Raw genomic sequence first — 22,363 nt, 5'->3', positions numbered from 1 at the left:
AATATTTTACACTTGATCTTAGCCAAAAAGCCAGGATGTGTGTTTAACATTTTGATGGGCCAGCCTCCATGCTTTGCTTTACTCAGAGAAAAATAATTAGCTTTTGTCCATTTGGGTCCAATCAATGCAAGGGTCCAGAATGCACCCCTTCCCACCCCTTCCTTCCACGCTGCCTCGCCCACAGCCCCGCCAGCAGGCAGCCATTGCACACATCGGAGAACAAACAGCCTGCGGGGCTCTCCACCAGGAACCGGGAACTCAACAGCCTGTTGCGACTGTTCTTGCTGTCTGCCCCTCTGACCTCCTGCCTCCCTGGAGCCAGCTCTCTCCTCCCAGCCCCACCCCGCCTAGCCTTTGAATTCCCACCTGCCTCCTGCGGTGGAGGTGTCAGGTCAGGCCTGCTGCATCCTGAGCCCTCCTCCAGCTGCCTGTGCCCTCGCCTGCACACACAGCCCTCAGCCCCGCATCCTGCTGGAAAGCGAATAGCGCTCCAGCTCTTAAAGACCTCCAGGGGAGCAGTTTCTACAACCTCTGCAGGAATCTCGTTCTAACATCTCACAACTCTCATGGAGAAAAAGGCCTTCTTTTCATGAAATCTCAATTCCTTTCTGTTGCAATGAGCATGGAGTTGCTTTTATTCTCTGCTAGTTTGAACTATACTTAAACAAGCCTAATTCCTCATGATGTTCTCCCTGCCTCACCAAAGGATGGAATATCAGCTTCACTTCTGGTCAGCCCTCCTCTACAGTGCGCATAGGTCTGGGTCTGGGCTGGGATTCTGCCTCTGGGTTGTGAACAGAGCAACACTGAAGCAGAAAGGACCCTTTACCACGAAGGTAAGGCTGAGCCAAGGGTAGCCCTGAGCTCCTTTGGGTGCCTGGAAAGAAATAACTGACACTGACTAAGGGCCTCTTGTGGGCCAGACCTCGAAGAGATTTACAGGAAATGTAAAACTGGGTCTATATCCTCAGTAATAGCATCATAAAAGCATCACTTCCTGACTCAACTCGGTGGACAGTGGAGAATGCACTAATTTTGGCCCAAGAGACTTGTATTTGCATCCCAGCTCTGAATTTTTTTTTTCTTTTAGATGAAGCCTTTCTGTGTCGCTCTGGCTGGAGTGCAATGGCATGATCTTGGCTCACTGCAACCTCCACCTCCTGGGTTCAAGAGATTCTCCTCCCTCAGCCTCCCAAGTAGCTGGGACTACAGGTGCCTGCCACCACGCCTGGCTAATTTTTGTATTTTTAGTAGAGACAGTTTCACCATGTTGGTCAGGCTGGTCTCGAACTCCTGACCTCAGGTAATCCACCAGCCTTGGCTTCCAAAAGTGCTGGAATTACAGGCATGAGCTACTGTGCCTAGCCCCAGCTCTGCCTTTTATTAGCTTTGCTGTATTGGGCAAGCCACTGCATCTCTCTGAGCCTTCATTTATGTGTCTATCTCAGAGGTGTTAATGAGGATTTTTTTTTAATCTATAAAGTGCTACACAGTTAAAAGATTACCATAGATTGGGGTAAGAAGCATATGAAGGCAGGGGCTCTACATGTCTGCAATAGGAGAAATACACCTGTGATGTGCTAAAGGGCTTGGAGGAAGAGAAAAGGGTGAAAGTGAGTGGCATTTCACAGGGATGACAGGCAGAAGGAGACGACAGTTGGGCACACAGACTGGGAGAAAAAGAAGGGAAGAAGGAAGATAGCTATCACTTATGCAATGCTCACTGTGTGCCAGGCGTTCTGCTAAGGGCTCTGTGTATGTTATCTCACATTCCTTATGAAATCCCCATCATGAGGTTTTATTATTCTCATTTTACCCTTGCATAAGGTAGGGTATATAACATACCTCCAAACACTCAAGCTGAACCTGTGAGAGATCCATCCAGTCTATAATGGAATTTGGTGTCAGGATGAGGCTACTAGGGCTTTAGAACAAATCAGAGAAGAACCAACCGAGAGGTGCAGAGGTAGGTGGTCAGGGCAGCGGGTCCTCCACAAACCCTGGTTAATGGCGTCAGACGGGGTAACAGAAGTGATGGCCCTTACCAGTTTTTAACATGGATTCCTTTTTCCAGGATTTCATCGGCTTTGTCCAGCCTCTTAGCCCTCCACTTCTATCTACTTCCTGGATGACCCATTTCCTTACTCTTCTCTTTCTCTTTTTCCTATGTCTCCTTCCTCTCTCTCCCTCCTCCACCCCTCCTCACACATGCACACACACACAGGCTCAATTTCCTTTTCCATCTTCTCTTGTGTCAATGTCTGACTCTGCAGATGACAAGCTCTCCATGCTGTTTGGACAGGCTACAGCTACAGACACTCTTCCCGCCCCAATTTCTTCCTCTCCCAACATCCCCCCTTGCCTTTCTCTCTTCTCCTGATTCTTTCCCTCCTTTTATTTACTCCTTCCCGGTCCCCTTCCTCTTCTGTTCACTTTTAACCCATTTCTCTATCTTCCTTTAGGATGAAACTGACCAGAGCACCCCTAGCTCAGGAGCTCCCTGGTATTTGCTGCTAGTAAATGTGTGCTACCACAACCCAACTTCTGACAGGGTTTTTTTCTTTTCTTTTCTTTTTTAAACCATGACCATGATCTCCTGTCTGTCAGAAACCTGGCTGCGTTGGCAGCTGGATATGCCAGACCAAGAAGGGCTGGAACCTGAAACAAGGCCTGCCCACCAAGGCAGGGCCAGGGTCTGGGGAGGTCCTGGCAGCTGGAGGCAGAAGTGAAGCCAGGTTGGGGGCATGTCAAAGGCAGCTGGCATGAGGCAGTTGGCAGAGGTTCAAGAAGGCAGTTGATTCCTGGAATGTGGGGCAGCAGGTGGTAAAGACTCAGCCATAGGGAAGAAAGGAAAGCATCCAGACCCCAGAATCCTAGGCTCTGAGGTGCTGGGTCATGGGGTAGGGAACCAGGAGGTGAGAATGGGATGGAGACCCAGTGACTGAAGCTGGGAATACCAGCAGGGGCTCTGTCAGAAGAAAAAGACAATGGTGGGGTACTAGGACCTGAGAAGAAAGGCCGAGCAGGACTAGGGGCAGTGAAAATTATGAAGATCCAAGATGAAGCTTCCCTGCCATTGACTTGGACTCTGGGGAGCCCCTTTACTGTGAAGGCTTCTGGCTGAGCATCTCAGGCAGGGATAGAGAGCTGTGTGGCCAGGGGCCTACAATGACTTTCCTTTTCCCATCTCCCTGCCTATATCATATCCTTAACCAGCCCCTCAGATTGCAGAGCTGCCCCTACAACAGTGTGGGAAACCTCATAGCCCACTGAGCACACAGACAGGTGAGTTCCTGGAACCCAAGCCATCTTGGCATAGGTTAACATGATGAGCAGACAACTGCTTGCATTACCCCCAGGCTTCCCCCTGCCCCACAGCCTCTGAGCTTTCTCACCAGACCTCCCCAGGATTCCATCGTGTCCTCCTTCCTCCAGCATCCCTTTCCTGGGGCTGCTTTCTGCCCGGAAGTTTGCCTGCAGCATGTGCTCGCAGCTCAAGGTGTTCCGAACGAACTCTCTGGCCATCTGGAAGACTCCTTTCTGCTTCTGTGATGGCCCTGGCCCTGACAGAACCATCCCCCCAGGATTTGTGGCTTCTCTAAGAGAGTTTCTGCCTAGCTTTACCCCTAAACTATCTCCCCTCGAAAGTCCATCCTGTACATCTGCCACTTATAAGCCGCTGTTAACACAAGTGCATCTGAAACTCACTAGCCATGTTAAACGTGTACTCCTTGGAAAAAAGGGATGACCCCCTCTACATGACTTGGTTTGCAAAGGGGTTTTTTCCTCACATTCCCTTTAGCGTCTCATTTCTTTCACAGTTTGTGGTTTCCCATTTTAAACTATTGCTGTCTTTCCACTCCTTTACAGAAAGATTCAATTCTTTTGGGACAACCAAGCCTAAAATACCATTCTGCAATCCCTTATCTACCATTCCAAACCCCCAAATCTCCGAAGGTCAAAAGGATTTTTGTTTTGCAAATTTGATGCCAAAACTCATCTGGTAGGCAAAATCTGACCTAAACTGATGTGAAGTTACTTTATCCTCACACCTGCTTAGTGTAAACTTCATATATTTTGCTGTAGAAATATTAATGTGTCTGATTTCAATACACTGCTCAAAACTTCACAGAGGATGTTTCAAAATATATAGTGGCTTTCTGAATTCTAAAACGCCTCTGGCTTCAAGGGCTTCAGATAGGGGTGTGAGGAAGTGTACCAGCCTCTCTGTTCTCCTGTGATAGGCCTCTTGGGACAGAAGCATCTCTAAGATCTGGAGTCTTGACTTCTCACCTGGAGAGCAAGAAGATAGCCAAGTGGATCAATGAGAGTCACAAGGAAACCAAGAATGACAAATCCTCTAATGTAGAGAGAGAATTAACAAAGTCATTTGTAAATGAAGGACATGGGGGACTGGGGGTTGTCTTCAGTGTTTTCTGCAGTTTTCGTCCTGTCCTTGACTTGCTGTGTGACTCTTAGCAACTTGTGTAAGTCCAACCTCTCTGAGCCTGGACTGTACAGGAAAACTAGCTCCTGAGAACTCCTGCTCCAGCGGGCTTTGATGATGAACACAAACAATATGTTTTGAGTTTTTAGAAGATGAAGTCCTGTATAGCTTTGATGGTATTTTTTAAGTAAATAGGTTTAATTGGAAGAAATCAGAAAGTATCTACTGTGTGTTCACTCTGTGCCCAGTTTTATGCTGGTTCTATGAGGTAGTTAACTGCAAAGTTTAAACTCTGGACTTCACGGGGCTCACATTCTGTTAGGGAAGTCAAGTGTCACTGAGTGAAATTATTAGAGAAAAAAGCGAATGTGCATCACAGGTGATAAGGAGAGCTGAGAACTGCTGGCCACGGCAGTTTTGGAAGGTGGTGCAGAAGGGGAGACTTAGTTTGGGTATGAACAGATGAGAAACCACTTTAAGCACGTTTCCCAGGTAAGAATGGAGAAGTTTGTGGGGAAACACCCTGAAGAAAAAAATCTTCACTGGGGTCAAAAGATGGGAGCATGAACAAGATACACGGGGGAAGGGGTGTGCTGAAAACGTGTGCATTAGTTGGCTCAGGCTGCCATAGCAAATAGCACAGACAAGGAGCTTAGGCACAGAAATTAATGTTCTCACAGTTCTGGAGCCTGGAAGTCCCAGACCAAGGTGCTGGCAGGTCTGATTTCTTCGGAGGCCCACTCCTGGCTTGCAGATGGTCTGCTCCTGTTACTCACGTGGCCTTTCTCTTGAGGTTGTGCAGAGAAATGGGAGATCTCATTCTCTTTTACGGGGACACTAGTCCTACTGAATTAGGGTCCCACCCTTATCATTCCATTTTACCTTAAATGCCCCTGTAAAGGCCTTATCTCCAAATGCAGTCACATTAGGGGTCAGAGCTTCACTGTATGAATTTGGTCAGAGAGGCACAATTCAGTCTATAACCATGTATATGTGCCTTACAAAAGCAGGGTGTGTCTGGGCAATGTGAAAGGATGAGGGGTCTACCTATGGGATGGGCAGGGGCAGAGCTGGAGCTCTGAGCAGACACTGATATGAACTGAGCGAATGGACATCTAGGACATCAGAGAAATGAGAAATTTTCCAACCAGGACTTCCTGGCCCACTGGGCTCAACCCTCACAAGTTCAAGTGCTGAAGCCAGATTGTATTCCCTGGAGAACTTCCTAGCTAGAACGTCTCCATAATTCCCTGTATTTCTCTGTCCTTCCCTAATACCTCTGGTCTGTTGTAACTTTACCTGGCTAGCTGCAGAAAAATGTGAGATTATTATAGAGTTATTTTGCACAGAGCACCTATTCACATCTGGTTGGCTAATGCTGATAATTACCGTACTGGTTACTAAATCTGTCGGGTCTGGGTGAGGTGAGGCACTGCAGCTGGGGCTGCTGTGCACAGCCTTGCCGGCAGAGAGAGAGGTGAGAACAAAAACCAAGAAAGGTGTGCTCAGATGCTTGGGATTGAGTGAAACCGGTTAATTACCAGTCACTTGCTGTCTCCCTGAGTTGGAGTTTCTGGCTAAGGAATGCTCATAGATCAGACAGAATATGACAACTTGCAACTTATTTCCACATTAAGAGGGTGGCGGGGACCAAGATGCAGAGAAAGTGTGGAGACAGTCTCTTAGGTGCCAGAGCCTTGGCCAGATGACTCAGATGCCCTCAGAACAGGGTGGTGGCATGCTTCAGCAGAGTGCAGAGCCAACTGGACTCCTTATGCAGAGAGCTGGGGATCAGATATGGCCTTGGGGCAGAGTCTATTTGCCGCTAGATGAAGGTTCTTAATCAGGGCCCTAGATTAAGTTTTAATGATCCACAAACCCTCCTACAGTTGCATGTCAACATGTGTGTATGTAGGTGAGCATTTTTATAAGAAACAGATCTGTAACATTTATGAGATTCTTGAAAGGTTCTAAAGGGTCTGTCATCCCCAAAAGGAGGGTGATTATAAACTACTGTCCTAGACCCCTGAAGAAACAGGTGGACGCTAGACAGAGCCCCGAGAGACTCAATGTTCCTAATGATCTTGAAAGTATACTCAAGGGGTGTGTGTGTGTGTCTGTGTAAAGGTATTTGTGTATTTTTCCGGAAAAATGATTCAGTAATTTTTGCCAGATTCTCAAAGGGGCCCACAACCCTTAAAGCCTTGATGGGGGCTCAAAAAGCTAGAAAGTTTGTCTATGCCTCGCTGTTTCTTTTCGGAGGAAGATCACAGAGACTTGAAAACAGGGCCCAGAGTAGGTCCTGGTAGTTCTGCTCAAAATCTAGGGATAACAGGGGCCAGAGGCTGGCTGGCTGATCCTCTATAAAAGAACACATTCAAATCTTATTAAGAGTCAAGCGCCCAGAAGGCAGATAGTAGGTGATGGTCACAAAAGCTTCAACAGATGGGAAAACAGTCTTAGCTCCTTCCCTCTCCGATGGTGAATTCCCAGGTCTTTCTCTTCTGTAGCCCTGTACCCAGCTTTCAGAAACCCAAAGACCTCATTCATGGAAGCTCAGAATTCATTCAATAAACACTGAGCGCCTACTATGTGTCAGGCTCTATTCTAGGCGCAAAATAAAGGACTTGTCTTCAGAGTGTGACCCACCAAGGCCAGTTTCCTGTCTGGACAGGGATATTTTGGGCATTGCTGATCAAGTGCGTTTTTCTGGCGCTTAACACCCTCATTCCCCTGGTCCAGAGAGGCAGAAGCCATCCCCCAACCGCAGAGGGTGGGGGCGAGGAGAGGGGGCAGAACCTGTGCTCAAAGCGGTGAGGGAGGCTAGTAGGACGCGGCAGGAGCAGGAGGCAAGCCCGACCCAGGCACTGCTGGGGTTGGGGGCAGGCGGGACGGGATGGGGGCACTGCCGGTGGGGACTAGGGGTGGGGTGGAAGCGGCGCTGCCTGCAGCCGCCAGGGCCTCTCCGCGCCAGATCTTAGAGCCGCGCTCCCCGGCTCCCCGCCTGCGGGGGCCGTCGCAGAGCCCTGCTCTCCATACTGAGCAGTCCCCGGGAGTGCTCGGACACGTCCCCAGGCTGCATAAAGATCGGCTCCGTGCTAGCTCCGCAGCCGAAATCTCTCCATTAACGCGGCTCGCGCGGCCGCCCCGGCCCTGCTCTGCGACGCCAGATCGCTATCTGGGGGGGAAACGGGAAGGCAGCGCCACCGCTCGCTCCGCCACCTTCGGTCCTGCGCGCAGGGCTGGCCGCGGGGTCCTGGGCCTCTCCTCCCCCTTCTTGTTCCTTCCCGGCGCTGCCTCCCGAGAGACCCCCGCTTCCCTCCGGCCCGGGGCCACCAGCGCCCAACCAGGCGCCCTCTCCCCGCCTCGCCAGGCCCCGTTGCCTCCTGAAGGTTACGCGACGCAGCGGCGGGGCGCGGGGGGCGCACGCCCTCGCCGCCGCCTGCGCCGCCCCCCACCCCAGTGCCCGCCGCGCCGCGCCGGGCCAGCCTGGCTGCCGGCTGCTGCCACCGCAATCCCGGCTCCTAAATCAGCGCGGGGAGGCGCTCCCTCCCCACACCCGGCTCCCGGGGTTGCCGGGCTGCGATTGGCTGCGCGGGCGCCCCCCACCCCGGGCCCCTGGCTCCAGCTGCCGCGCCATTGGCTGCGGCCCTCCGCCAGCCTTTACATAAGCCCGGGCGCGCTCGAGTGGAGTTGTATAAAGCCAGCGCGCGGCGTCGGGGCGGGAGGCTCGAGGCCAGCCCGGGACCCGGGCTGGAAGCTAGCAGGCGGCGGCGGCGCCGGCGGCTGAGGCGGCAGCGAGCGCCCGCTTCCCACGCCCCCAGGCGGCGGGGCCGAGAGCCGGAGGATGGCTCCGAGCGCTGACCCCGGCGTGAGTACCCGCACTGGTGCCCCCATCCTCAGGCGGAGAAAGTTTCTCCAGCCCCGCGCGCCCCCCACCGGATCCGCCCGCGAGGGTAGCGGGGACGCCGCCCGGGAACCCGGGAAGACCGGGATCGCGAAGGCGGCGGCTTCGCTCCTAACTTGCTGGAAGGCGCTGGACTCGATTGGCGCGCTGAGCCTCCCCCGCGGGCTGCGGGCGAGGCGGGAGCCAGGTTGGAGGTGGCGGAGAGGTGGGAGCCGAGGTGTGGGGGCGACAGCCCGCAGCTGGCAGTGAAGGTGTTGGGGGCGCGCTGGAGGTCAGCTGTCAGGGGAGGGGGCCTCCGGGGCCGGGAGGGGGCGGAGCGGGTGAGGAGGGATGTGCTGGGGTATTGGGAGAGTCTCCCAGCCAGCCAGGCTGAGATCCGGGCCGGGGAAGCCACTGGCCTCGGCCCAGTGCCTACGCTTCCAGGCTGTGGAAGAGCCCCGGGGGCTGGCTTTTCCTCCCCTGGGAAGCCGAGCTCCCGGGAACAGCTCTGGGTGGCAGAGAGCTCCGGGAGCCAGCTCCGCGCGCGGTGTAGCTGCTAGCCGCCTTATGTTGGACGAGGTGTGGTCTTCCCTTCAGGCTGCCTGAGGCAAGCCAGCTTCAAGCATTCCAGGGGAAGCGTGAGTCCTCCTCGACCCTGTGGGGGCACCTGGAGGCTTTGATGGGGCAGCCAGGCCAGGCTTGGGGGCATGCCCAGCAATGCAGCGCGCTTCTTTGCAGTACAGTAGTTGGGAGCCCTGGTTAGTCCGGCTTCTGCAGAAACCAACTCAAGAATCCAGAGTCATCCCAGCCTGGATGGAAGCCTCCCAGAGTGGCGGGGAAATTCTCCTGAGGTTGAGAGCTTCCCCAGCTCTCAACTCGGGGTGGAGCGGGGGTCTTCCTCCGGGAATGACTAATGAATATTGCTGTTGTTGTTGCTGCTGCTGCTGCTGGTGATGATGGTGGTGGTGGGCACCTAGTGAGGCTTCTGCAAATTCCAGGAGATGCTTCAGTTCTCCTGACAGGACACATTCTTGAGTCGCACTTGAGGTATCTTCTGGGATGGGTGCAGGATTTTCCATGTGAAGCCAGGTGGAAAAGAAGGGAAGAGAGCTCCAGGACAGAGAACAGTTCTATAGTACTCTCTTGAGTCTGGGGAGGACCCATGTGGGAAGAGATAAGCGATTGACGGAGATTTGGAACCCAGACAACTTAGGGCTGGAGATGTCCAAGACTGAGTTAGAGCTCTTGAGAGAGTCACACAGCACCTCACTGTCAGTCATGGGGGAGAGGTGGAGGCTGGAAAAGCGGGAGCACCATGACTGTTCCAGTATGGTCCTTGAGAAAAGGTTCTCTCTCTCTCTGACTTGGTTAAGACCTTCTGGCAGTAGGTCCTAAAGTCAATTTAAGAGGTAATGAAGGGAGTTGAGGGTCTTGATGATGGCACAGAGGACCACAATTAGAACATTCTAGTTTCTGGTCCGTACTAATGGACTCTGGAGAAGATCAAAACTGTGTATAGGGAGTCAGGGGTAACCTGCTTTGTGACTGCTCATTTGGGGTGAATCCTTCAGCTTATCCCACCCCTGAAAGTGGGTGATGTTCAGACTCCTGGGATAGCTGCTTCGTCGGCCTGGGAATATTTTATGGGGCCTATGAATCCGTATCCAACGTGGTCTGCCTGCAGTCAACATTTTTCTGCTGCATTTCCCAAGACCTTCTCTCCACTGGGGATTTGTGCAGCGAAATACCTGCTTATTGCTCTTTCTTCCCTTCTCCATCTGGACTGCACCTGGTGTTCTGAACTCTGATGTTTATTCCTTGGCACCTTGATGTTTGGTTAAGACGTCCTACGGCTGCACAGGGGTGCCCCTGTGAATGTGTGGACCAATGGGCTGCGTGATTCTAGGGAGTGAAACAAAGACTCTTATAGAAAGAACGCCACCAACCAGGAAGGCAGTCCTATTAAACAGCTTGTGACAGCCTCCCATGCCCAAGCGCTCCCTTGCTTCCCGTGCTGAGGCCCTGGAAGCATAAAGATGGAGCAGATTCCTTGGTGTCCAGTAGGGGGCGCAAAAGGTACCTAGCTCAGGACCACTGACTTTCTCACTTCTTGCCCTTCACAGGCTGTAGCAACTTAATGCTTTTAAGGCAGCTCAGGCTACGGCCTTCAACCATCATCATCGTAATTGGAGTCCTTCTACCACAGACTTCCTGGACTTCAGGTGGTCCTGTGACCTCAAGTGCAATGGGGCAGGTGCAAGAACAACATTCCAAGGAGACAGACCTAGTACACAGCCCCACCCGCCCTCAGGCATCGTTTCTCTGTGCTTGGTGCAGGTGTGTTCTTTGAACTCTTTAAGGGCTCGTGGAGTTTCAGAACATTAGAGCCAGAAACAAGGCGCTTTGGAGAGCATCTCATCCAACCCCATCCTATCCCAACACTCGCACGCATATTTCATTCACAGATGAGAAAACTGAAGCTGGATAAAGCCAAGGTCACATGGCTATTTGGTGGAAGACATGGAGCTGGGTCCTAGGACTCCTGGTGCTCCATTCAGAGCTGTTTCCACTCCAGTGGCCTGCTTCCTCTTCACTATAAAGATGGACATACATTCTCTATACAGGAGGCACTCATAGTTACTGGCTCACCAGGCTTTGGTAAATTAATACATCTCATACAGTTGTGGAGATTCCCTTTGAATCTGTTTTTCAGAGTGAGGAGGTGAGGATAAAATATAGTTCTAGTCATGAACATACACAGGTCATAGAAATTCCTAATGATTTTTCTGTCCCTCTACAATCTGGTTTCATTATTCCAAGTGGTGTTTTAAGCAAAAGCCATGCAAGTCCAGGTTTCTGTCTGTGTACTTAGGAGTCAGAAGTGCTGAGTCCCTCACTGTGGTCTTGGAACCCAGGTCTGGAGCACCAAGGAATGCGGGCGTGGGGTCTCTCTGTCTTGCAGTCACACCACTGCTGGTGAGACCTCCCAGACTCAGATTCTAGATGGATTGGAGAGTTTCCAAAGAGTATTTGCCTAGTTTCCCCCACCCTCACTGCTCCTAGCTCAAGGTCAGAGTGCTAGGACATTCTATTTTTGCAAAATCCTTATATGTTTGGGCTTCTTGGGTGACCTGCAAGATATTACCATTTCCATTGCCCTTTCTTCTGTTCCGAGAGCCTGGCTGTCGACACCTGAGCTGGGCTCTGGGAAGGAGGTTTGCTGAGTGGCCTGTGAGCTGCCCCCTTTGTTCTCATGTCCCCACCTGGCTTCTTTGCGCACTGGACGGACTTCCTCCTGGTTCTCCTCAGAGCCTCAGCAGACTTGGCGGCCTACCTTCCTGAGAAACCCACTGCTGCCAAGCCAGAATTCTGAGAGGCGGAATCCACTTCTCTCCTGAAGGCTCACGAAAGGGCTGCTTGTTGCCAGGGAAGATGCTCGAGTCCCCTCCTCTCCCTCATCCTCATAGAAGATGAAGTTGGGCTTTATCTTCAGGGAGAAGAGGGAGGTGGCAGGATCACGTGGACCACCTGAGAGCAAAAGCCCCTCTCTTTAAACTGGAGTCTTAAGAGGCTGTGCTTGAGATCTCACCAGCCCCTAACTTTAGCTGGCGAAATGAGCCTCATTCTCAAGGCTTGGTCTAGTTCTGGATATGACCAGAGGAATATACTTACATAAAACATAGCTATAGCACAAGCTCTCTGGACTTTGGTTTGAATGGGGGAGTGGGTATAGAGCTTGAGAAGTGGCATTAGACTTTGTGAAACAGGAAGTTGTCCTGTGGGGCTTTTATGAGCCCCACTGATGGCTGAGCCTTCCCCTTCTCATTGTAATGGTAAGGACATAGGCTTAGAATCTGGACTCCGCTTGCTGAGACCTTAAACAAACCATTTAACCTCTGCAAGCCTCAGTTTCCTTCTCTGCTAAACGGTGAGGCTGACAACCGTGTGATGAGGGCAGGGAAGGGAGATAGTCTTTAGTGTTCCTCTGCCCTTGGTAAGAGGTAAAGAGGTATTCAGTTGGAAGGGGTTATTATTGCCGAATCACTGGGAACCCCAGGAGTCTTCTTTTTCCCAGAGAGTGAGCCTGAGTGTCCAGGTTTGCACAGCAGCCTCTGCTCACAGCAACATCTGGGCTGATGGGCAAGGCCTTCTTGGCAGGGCTCCCTCCTTGCCTCTTTCCCTTCCCCACCTCAGGGTTTTCACTTTGGGGTCCTGCCATGCTTGGGGAAAAGAAATTTTACAGGTCCCAGGATAATTCTGAATGTGATGGAGGACCTTGCGCTATTGATTCCTAAGGAAGGATCTTTCTGCTGGGAGAAGCCTTCCTCGGAGCCCAATGATTTAAGAGTGCTGACAAATTCGTGCTCACCGAGCCTCCTGCAGGCTGCAGATACAGACTTCCAGGCCAGCCTGGGCTCTGCTAGGGATTTCTGGAGAGCCTGGCTGGTTGCTTAGGGGACATAAACCTGTGAACTCTCCTTAGGAGAAAGTATGAAATCAATTGGTTCATTATCACACCAAACACACCCCAGACCACTTAGGGCATTTAAGAAATGAGAAGTAGCAAAGGACTGAGAGGTTGTCTTTGAAAAGTGTACAGAAAGGTGTGAAAGCATTGGGGAAAAGGAAGGGAGGAGAAGACCTTTATTCCACTGAACCACTCATGATTTTGACCTTATTGAAGTCCTTGAATGGCTACTAGAGGGGTTATTTGGTTCCCCCGCCCCAGATATTTGGAATTGTGTGTAGACATTTTTTCTTGTTACAACTGGGGAATGGAGTGCTATGAGTATCCACTAGGCAGAGGCCAGGGGTGCTGCTGAACATCCTACAGTGCACAGAACATGCCCCACAGCAAGGAATTATCTGGCCCCAAATGTCAGTAATGCCAAGATTGGGAAATCCAGGACCAGAGTATTGTGGCACAGAATCATAGCACATTAGAGGTGGGAGGGATTTAGATATACTCTCATCCAGTTCTCCCACTTCACAGCTGAAGATGCTGAGATCCAGACAGGAGAGGGAACCAGCCAGGATCGCGCTGCAGGCAAGTGGTCTGCTCCCTCCTGAGACCATCTTACTCAGATTCCTCCAGAGTTGTGAAAATTAAATGTGAGCTGTGAAAACAAAAATAAATAGAAAATATTTATAGAGACTATATTAATATTTCTATTATTAAGAATTGGGAGTTTGGAAAGTTCTATTTCTGGCTATGCCACTGACTCATTGTGTAATATTGGACAAATCAATTCTCCCACCCCCATGTCTCTCTGTGAATGTGTGTGTGTGTGTGTGTGTGTGTGTGGTGGGGAGGTGGCCTTAGCAAAAAATAAACAAATAAGTATATTATAATCATTCTCTTTGGAGAAAAGTCCAAAGATTTGCCCTTCAAAAACCCTACACACTTTTAAAAAAATAAAAATTTTCCTTGAAAGAAATCACGTTGACTTCGTAAGAAGCAAAGCGTTTACTTCTTGGAAAAATTCCAGTACCCTGGCCCTGTAAGTTGGTTCCAGCCCAGGAAATCTGATCAACATCCGGAGGAGAAACTGATAGCTCCGCAAATGACAAGAGGCTGGATATGCCCCGAGTCCCCGTGAGAAGGGAGATGGCGGTTTCTCCTCCATCCTTTCCTGCTCAACCCTCCTGGCCCAGGAAGTGCTACAAGGAACTTCAGTGAGGGATGGGAAGGTGTGTCATTAATTAGTGAAACCTTGTTTACTTAACAGACATATTCTTTAAGAGCTCTTCCAAGGGACATTTTGACATATTGCTTTAATTAGCTACGGAAGAATTGAGAGTGCAGAGTGTATTAAATGACCTGCTCTGTTGTTTCCAGTTACTCTTATCTTTGTTTGCACCCGACAAGTACAGTGACAAGGTCATGGGAATCACTGCTGAGCTCTGGGAATGTCCCAGTGACCTGAGGAACGACAGGACTTCTTTCTTCCCTTACACCAGCCTTCACCTACCTAGAGAGCAGCCACATCAGTGGAGATTCCTGCTTTGGCATTCCAGCCCTCTTTTGATGTAGATGTGTCTTAAAGGAAGCATCGTGTTGTGCAAATCTTAACACAGCTCTTAGGAAGGGGAGCAGGCCTGAGAGCTGGAAGTTCCCCCTCCCGAAAGGGCAGAGGAGCTCTTTCCTGTAGGATTGGTGGGAACAGCCTTGGTGGGTGTTTTTCACATGAGGTTTGACCCTGGTCTTGTCCTCCTTGTGCTTAGGATTAGAGGTAGGAAGTCACTTGAGGCTCCCCTGAGAGGACTCCCTTCCCACATGGGAGTGTCACTATGTAGATTCCTGCCATGAATCTTCTACGTGTCCTGAAGCAGGTCCCTTAGCCTCTGGAGGTCAGTCCCTGTAATCGGAGGAGCTGGGTGGCAGGCTCTTTCTGTCACTGGCAGTCTTTTCCTCTAAGGGGTGGCATATTCCCTTTCACCTGGTCTCTAAGAACAGCCTCTTTCTTAGAAATCATCATCATGCACTTCTCATCTGAGAAGCTGTGTATATCCAAAGAGGCTTTTTCAGGTAGAGAAATAAGAGTCCTCAAGGAGAAATGCTGCCTTGTAAACAGTATGAGGGAGACACTGTCATTTGTCCTCAGCCACAAATTCAGTGCCTAGCCTGGCACTTGGCATGTGGAAGGGCTCCGTAGGTGCCCAGTGGGTGCACAAATGAGTAAGTGAATGTTGGTGGCCATTCTGGGGCAGAAGTGACCCTTAGTATTCGATTGGATCTCCAAGCCCACCTTCCATCTAACTCCTTCCCAGAGTCAGCACAAGGTCTATGTAAACCTCTAAAAGACCCTAATCAAACAGCGCTTGAGGACTCCAGGCAAGGCCCACTCCCGGAGATGGTGGCCGGCTCTGAGCCTGGAGCAGGGATGTGTTTCTCTTCCTCCTTACCTCCCTTCGCTGTTCTCATTCTCTTTCCCGCCCCATTCCCACCTGGCTGCTGCAGGGAAGCTCAGTGCAGGTTTACTTTGCTTGAAGCTGATAGACTACATAGAAATTTGGACTTCCACTGGAGACAAGCTAGGAAGTGAATCACAAAAAGATATCTGGGAGGATGCTTTTAAATAGCAGGGTCCACTAATGCATTTTAAATTATTTAGGGAAAACTCTTGACCCATAGACTATTAGGCCTGGAAAAGAGCTTTGGAGGATACAGTGCCCCACCTCACCCCTGCCCCAGGATGTTCAAATCCTCTCTGTGATACTCTCACTCACTTCTCAGAAACATGGTCTTTCCATGCTGCACGCTGCTGCCCAAAGTCTTTCCCCTTTCAAAAATGCAAGTCTGATCCTGTCTCCACCCAACTTCAAAACTTCCCACACAGTGGTCCTTGCCGTGACATAGCAGGCTCCAAGGTCCTTGCCGTGGCATAGCAGGCTCTCCAGGCCCCAGCTGCTGCCCCACACAAGACCACATCTCCACCCTTGTCCCCTCTTCTCTCTCACTCCACCCCATATCCCAGACCTTGCATTCCAGCAGCAACAAATGCACTCACAGCAGGTACCAAGCCGTCTCACATCCGTGTCTTTGATCCATAGGTCTCCATCACCTAGAATCCAGTTCACCATCCCCAGAGAGCCTTTTCTCCTGCCCTTCCCACCACCTCCCTAGTTAATCCCTCCCTCCTATGACCTATGTCTGTACTTCGTATCTGTTTCTTTTTGTTTTCGAGATGAAGATTTGCTCCTGTGCCCAGGCAGGACTGCAATGGCATGATCTCGGCTCACTGCAACCTCTGCCTCCTGGGTTCAAGCACTTTTCCTGCCTCAGTCTCCTGAGTAGCTGGGATTACAGGCATGTGCCACCATGCCCGGCTAATTTTATATTTTTAGTAGAGACAGGGTTTCTCCATGTTAGTGAGGCAGGTCTCAAACTCTCAACCTCAGGTGATCCAGCCACCTCGGCCTTCCAAAGTGCTGGCATTACAGGAGTGAGCCATCACTCCAGGCCTACTTTGTACCTATTTCTACTCCAAGCTTATCCTACTGAATTGTGTCTCACCCAGGGTAGACTGTAAGCTCCTTGAGGTCAAGGACTAGGTCTTTTTCATCATTTCTAACCTGGCCCACAGGCATCTTCTCAATGTTTGAAGAACAAATGTGTGTAGCATAGCATGCTAAGGGGTTCTGTGCTGAGGAAGCAATATTTAAGGAGTCAAAGAACTCCATCAGGGTCCCCTAGACAAATTAGTTACAGAAGCAAACCTATTCCTCAAAGTCTCATAGTCCAGAGCATTCCATTCAACATTTGGCAACTACTCCTGGAAAGGGGGCACGGAGCAGGCCTGGCCTCCGTCTCCTGAGACACATTCATGCAGCCTGCAAACATTTATTAGTAGTAGTATTAGTGTGATTATTGGTGCCGTTACCTACTATGTGTGGACTTTGTCTGTGCCAGGCACTACGCTCAGCACTTAACACCCATTCATCTCATTTCATTCTCACAGCAGCCCAATAAACTTATTTCCCATTTTACAGAACAGGAAGCCTGAGCAGTTAATAGAACCTATTAAGAACCTGCTGTGACTTCTGCATAAGGCTAGGAGACTCCATTTCTCCTCTCACTTTCAGAAACATCATTTCATTAGCCCACCAGCCTCTGTGGCACTTCCTTACCTGGGTCCCCTGAGGTTTTGTCTGCCTTTTTCTGAAGCAAGCCCGGGTCTCCTGTCTATGAGTGCTGCTGCAGCCGCACAGTCTAGAACTGTCTCCAGGCAAAGGGGAGGAAGAGGAAGCCATATATTTTCTCGGTGCTGGGGAAAATGCATAGAACATGGCACCTTCTGAGGGGCAGGGAGTTACAGAGGTCTGGAGTTTGTCTCTTAGGCTGGCAATATAGAGGACAAGGCAGGAGATGGGGTGGAGAAATAGAAGCATTAGAATGAATGCTGATGCCATACATTACCAAAAGCTTCATCTTATTCTCAGCCGTTTTCCTAGTGCCCAGAGCAGTACCTGAAATAGGGTAGGTGCACAATAAATAATAAACAAATGAATGAATGAGTGAATGAATGAATGAGTAAATTGTGGCCTCCAGTGTTCTCTCTCACTTGGGCCACAGTATTTGCCTCCTAACTGGCTTCTTTGCTTCCAGCCCAGCCTTCTCATGACCTTCTCCACACTGTACTGACACAGTATTCCTTCTAGCACACCTCTCTGGCCATGGCATTCCCTGACCCCCGGGCCTGTGTCACTCGCGAGGCCTCCAAGGTCTTTTCCGGCCTCCAATGTCTTTTCCAGCCTCCTTTGCTGCATTTCTTCCCATCAGGTCAGGTGTCCTGCCCCTGCCCAGAGCTCCAGCCCTACAGAGCCTCACTGCACTACACAAAGCTGCACATCTCCCATGCAACTGCTCCCTCAGCCTAGAGCACTCTCTCCACCTTGTTCCTCTGGCCCACTTGGTGTTGCCTCTCTTAGGCCTTCTCCAGCTTTCCCAGGCAGAGGTGGTAGCTCCTTTCACTGTGTTCCCATCTCACTTTGTTAAGGCAAATTTGATGTCATGAGAGATATATATTCAGTATAGGGTAGAAGAATCCTGGTGCTCGTTTGCTTAGACATACGTCAAGATCCACCAGGTACTAACTATGTGACCTTGGGCAAATTGCTTACCCTCTTTGCACCTTAGTTTTCTTATCTGTAAAATGGGGACAGTCGTAGTTCTTCTCTCACAGTGTTACTATGCAGATTAAGTGAGTCATTCATGTGAGTGGTTAGAGTAGTGCCTGGCACATGGTCAGTGGTAGATATGTGTTATTATTGTTACTGTCCATTCCTTGTATGGTACTTACTCTGCAAAATTGAAGTTATATGCCTCTCTGTGTGCCTGGTGCACAGAGTCCATTTGAAGATCCACACGACCCACTCTTGGATTTAGACAGGGAGCTCTGACAGCATGTGAAAGTGGGAGGATGGGAGAGGAGAGGGGGAAGCAGTTAGCAGGTATTGCTATTGTTCAGGTGAGGGAGAAAGGGGCAGATCCCCCACAGGAGGGGTGGAAAAACTGAGCAGATTTGAGAGAGATTTGTGAAGCAGAATAGACTCTGGGATTCAGTGGGTGTGAAGAATGAAGAGGCAGCAGAGATGATGCCAGATTTCCAGCCTGAGTGACAGTGCTGGGGTTTGAAGGGGCCCGATGAATAGCATCTCATTCCCTGACTCAGATTCAGGACCATCTGAGAGAAAGGATGAGAGAGGTGAGGCTCAGGCAGGTGGGGATGGAAATGCCACCTTTATTGCAGACGCAGCTGTCTGGAAGACCAGGTTCCGACTCGGGGTCCTTGGGGCTTGCTAACACCTTGCCCCTGACCACTGCAGACTTCCCTGTGGGTGGGGGCAGGGTGGAGCCTGCCTAGCCAAGCTCCCTACATGGCAGAGTGGCCCTTGCAAGAGGGCTCTTCGATCCCAGTTCTTTCAAACTGGCTGGTTCTTTCAATCTCCCTCCGTTGGGAGGAGGGAGCTGAGTAAAGAGGGAGGCCCAGGATGTCTCTTTAGCTAAGGTTTCTCCATCTCAGCACTGTTGACATTTTGGGCTGAATGTCAACGTGGGGGCTGTCCTGTGCATTGTAGACACTGAGCAGCATCCCATGCCTTTACCCACTAGATTCTGGTAGCACCCCTTCCCTGGTTGGGACAACCAAAAATGTCCCCAGATATTGCCAAATGCCTCTGGGGCCAGAGGGCAACAAAATCGCCCTGGTGGAGAACCACTGCTCTAGTCTGATGGAAGCACCTTAGGCTGGAAACAGGTGGTGTAGGGAAATGGGTGCTGCCTCCTATCTGATAAGCCAGGTGGCAGGTCCTGTAGATAGGGAAGGACAGGTTGGGTGAAGGCTGGGTCCTCCTGGCCTTTGCAGAGTCGGCTCTCTGTTTTGCTTTCCTTCCTGCTCCTCCTCCTGCCTCTCCTTGCCCAGCTAATTTCATGGCATCCTCAGAGTCCAGCTACTGGCCCTCCCTCTAGAAAGCACTCCCCAGCTCCCCCTATTAGCTAACTTAGACCTCTCTATGCTCCCTTCTCCGTGGCACCCCTCACCCTATACTGCAAATTGGGAGCAACTTTCTTGCTGTGACCCCAGCGCCTAGCACAATGCCAGGGTCATCGAGGGGCCACAAGAAGTGTTGTCGCAGGCGAAGACCCAGGCAGCTCCTGTTAGCTCTTCTCCAGTGCTGCTTGAGTTCCAGGAACTCTTTTGTGGGTGTCTTTGTGGAGCTGATGGCCTAACCTGTGCGGGCAGAGTGTTCCTGTGGCTGCCTCTCTCCTTCATGTCTCAGCCCTCCTACAAGTGTCTGAAAGACTGTGTATCCTCTGCTTGTTCCCAACATCGGAAACATTTACGCTTCTTGTTTTTGCGAGAGCTTGGGGTGTGGCCTTGGCTCTTGCCATAATTGTGAAATAACTGCTTGCCCCGAAAATTACCCTGGAAGCCTCTCCCCACAGCTGCCTGACCCCACCTCAGAGAATCCAGGTTGCTTGGTTACCAGTTTCCAGACCCAATTCAGGAAGGTCCTGAGGCCACAGAAAACTGAGTTTGGCTGCATGGAACCCACACTAGTGTCTGAAGACTCACCTTCCAGCTCTCTGTGTCAGAGAAAGGGAACATGCAAGTTGGCTGCCTCCTGCCTGACCCGGGAGAGGCCTTCCTGTCACTCACTTAACTCTTGAAATCTTGACAGGTCATATGATCCCCATGGTACAGATGGGGATGCCAAAGACCAGCAAGATCAAGGAACAGACCCGAGGGCATGAGCCAGGCTGTGGTAGGGCTGAGATCCAAAGCCAAGTTGCTAACTGCAAGCATTGGTCTCACTCTCTTTGCTTTTTTTTTTTTTGAGATGGCATCTTGCTCTGTCACCCAGACTGGAGTGCAATGGCACAATCTTGGCTCACTCAACCTCCACCTCCTGGGTTCAAGCAATTCTCCTGCCTTAGCCTCCTGAGTAGCTGGGATTACAGGCAGTGCCACCACCACACCCAGCTAATTTTGTTGTGTTTTAAATAGAGATGGGGTTTCACCATGGTGGCCAAGCTGGTCTTGAACTCCTGACCTCAAGCAATCTGCCCACCTCGGCCTCCTAAAGTGCTGGAATTCCAGGCATGAGCCACCATGACCAACCTCTCTTTCTCTGTCTCTTCACCTTGCTGGGAATTGTTCAAAAAGTTTGCTTATAGAGGGTTTTTAAGAAATTATTGGCCAGATACCATGGCTCATGCCTGTAATCTCAGCACTTTGGAAGGTCAATGAGGGAGAATTGCTTGAGCCCAGGAAGTTCAAGATCAGCCTGGGCAACATAGACTCTACTAAAAAAAAAAAAAAAAAAGCCAGGAGTGCTAGCACCCAACTGGAGTCTTAGGCTACTTGGGAGGCTGAGGTGAGACAATTGCTTGAGCCCAGGAGTTTGAGGCTGCAGTGAGCTATGATCATGCTACTGCACTCCAGCCTGGGTGACAGAATGAGACCCTGTTTCAAAAATAAGAAAAGAAATTATTATTACAAAGCAATTCTCACAGCCTGAAACACAAGATTTCCCATCTCTGGCCCTTATGAAGTCCCTTCTTTTCCCCCTCCGCACACCTCCCCTGCAGGAGAAGCCCACGTCCCTTACCAAAGCACCCTGCCCACTGGCCCTGTGCCCCTCTGCCTTTGATATTTAGATTCCCCTCCTCATTGCCCTTACGTGCGGTATTACACCTGAGATCACACGGCTGCTCCGCTAACTGTTGGGAGAGCTCCTTGAAGGCAAAGCTGGGTTTTATTCATCTTTGCACTCCTAGGAGCTTCTGCATCTCTGCATGGAGTACTCTGTACTATGTACTTCTCTAATGCTACTCCTGCCAGAGAATGCTGCTCCCAGTACTCTAATACATAGTAGGTGCTTGGTACACAAACATTCAAGGAAACAAAACAGTTCAGTTCAACCTACCTTTTCATTCTATTTTTAACCTTTCTACCTGTTCTCCCCAGAGATTCAGATGTTCACAGTGGTGTGACAAGAGGCTCCCTGAGTCAGCCACGCAAAATGTGAGGTCACTCCTGGTGCTGGCTGCTCTTCTGCTTCAGGCAGTATCATCCTGCTCTGCTTTTTCCCCTAAACTTTATATCGCCCCTCCTCCTTTGACACTCCCTAGATAAATAGATTTTCTTTATAGACTTCAACCAGCAGATGATGAATTTTGGTAGCAGAAACATTTCTCACTTCAAATCAGATTGTAGCTTCCACTCCCATCTGGGGACCACGAGGCCGGGGCAGTGGTTCTCAGCCCAGACTGTCCATTAACATGATCTGGGCAGCTTCTAAAAATATACAGCGCTCAAACCCCCACCTCAGACCAGTTCAATCAGAAGCTGGGGAAGGGACCTGGATGGTGGCGTATTTCTAAACACCTCCACCCCAGGTGGTTCTGTGGGGCAGCTAGGGTTCAGAGCCACCGGCCTAGAGTCTCATATCACCTGACAGCTTCCTGGGAATACAGGCTTTCAGGGGCCACCCCACACCTACCAAATCTAAATCTGTATTTTCGACATGACCCTCAGGTGATTGGTAAGCACATTGCCGTTTGAGGAGCATTTCTTTAGAGAAAGAACAGCTTTTGAACAACTATGACAAATTGCAAGCAGTTTCTGTTGATTCATGTTATCAATTGGACATACTAATTCCCACACTTACTTAACACATATTAATAGAGCACCTGCTAGGTACCAGGCAGGGAACACAGTGTCATGTGTTTCTATCTTGCCCTGCATATTCCTGCCCAGAACCCCTTCTTCCTAGGCTCTGCCCTTTGATGGGAGCTATCCCTTGTCTCCTTGACTTGACCGCCCTCTCCAGCATCAACCCTTCCCCTTCTCACCTCTTCATAAAAATTAGAGTCAGAATCCCTCTTTGTCATTCCCTGTCAATTGTAGTACTTTGATCTTGAGCTGAAGACAGCCAGCACTTTGAGTGTATAAAGATAAACTGAGCCTGGGCAGCTCTGGAGATTGCATAGCCTAGGATTGATTTCAGCTCCTTAGATCTAG

General features: G+C 50.5%; 1 protein-coding gene and 1 long non-coding RNA gene across 5 annotated transcripts in view; both read left to right on the top strand.

The window, feature by feature from the left end:
* The first annotated feature begins 8,142 nt into the window (after positions 1-8,142).
* Positions 8,143-22,363, top strand: part of CRTAC1 (cartilage acidic protein 1) — a 161,034-nt gene continuing 146,813 nt past the window's right edge. For all 4 annotated transcript variants that reach the window (XM_035268685.3, XM_035268688.3, XM_035268687.3 and 1 more), the window contains exon 1: positions 8,143-8,318. In XM_035268685.3, the coding sequence (XP_035124576.1) occupies positions 8,295-8,318 (24 nt within the window). In that variant the 5' untranslated portion in view covers positions 8,143-8,294. The remainder of the gene's footprint in view (positions 8,319-22,363) is intronic.
* LOC128929322 (uncharacterized) lies at positions 10,536-13,488 on the top strand. The gene is made up of 2 exons (XR_008475628.2): positions 10,536-10,670; positions 13,327-13,488. It is a non-coding gene; the product is annotated as an uncharacterized LOC128929322 (long non-coding RNA).

Source organism: Callithrix jacchus, chromosome 12, assembly GCF_049354715.1.
Source record: "Callithrix jacchus isolate 240 chromosome 12, calJac240_pri, whole genome shotgun sequence".
NCBI lineage: Eukaryota > Metazoa > Chordata > Mammalia > Primates > Cebidae > Callithrix > Callithrix jacchus.
This window is presented reverse-complemented; position numbering and strand designations above follow the sequence as displayed.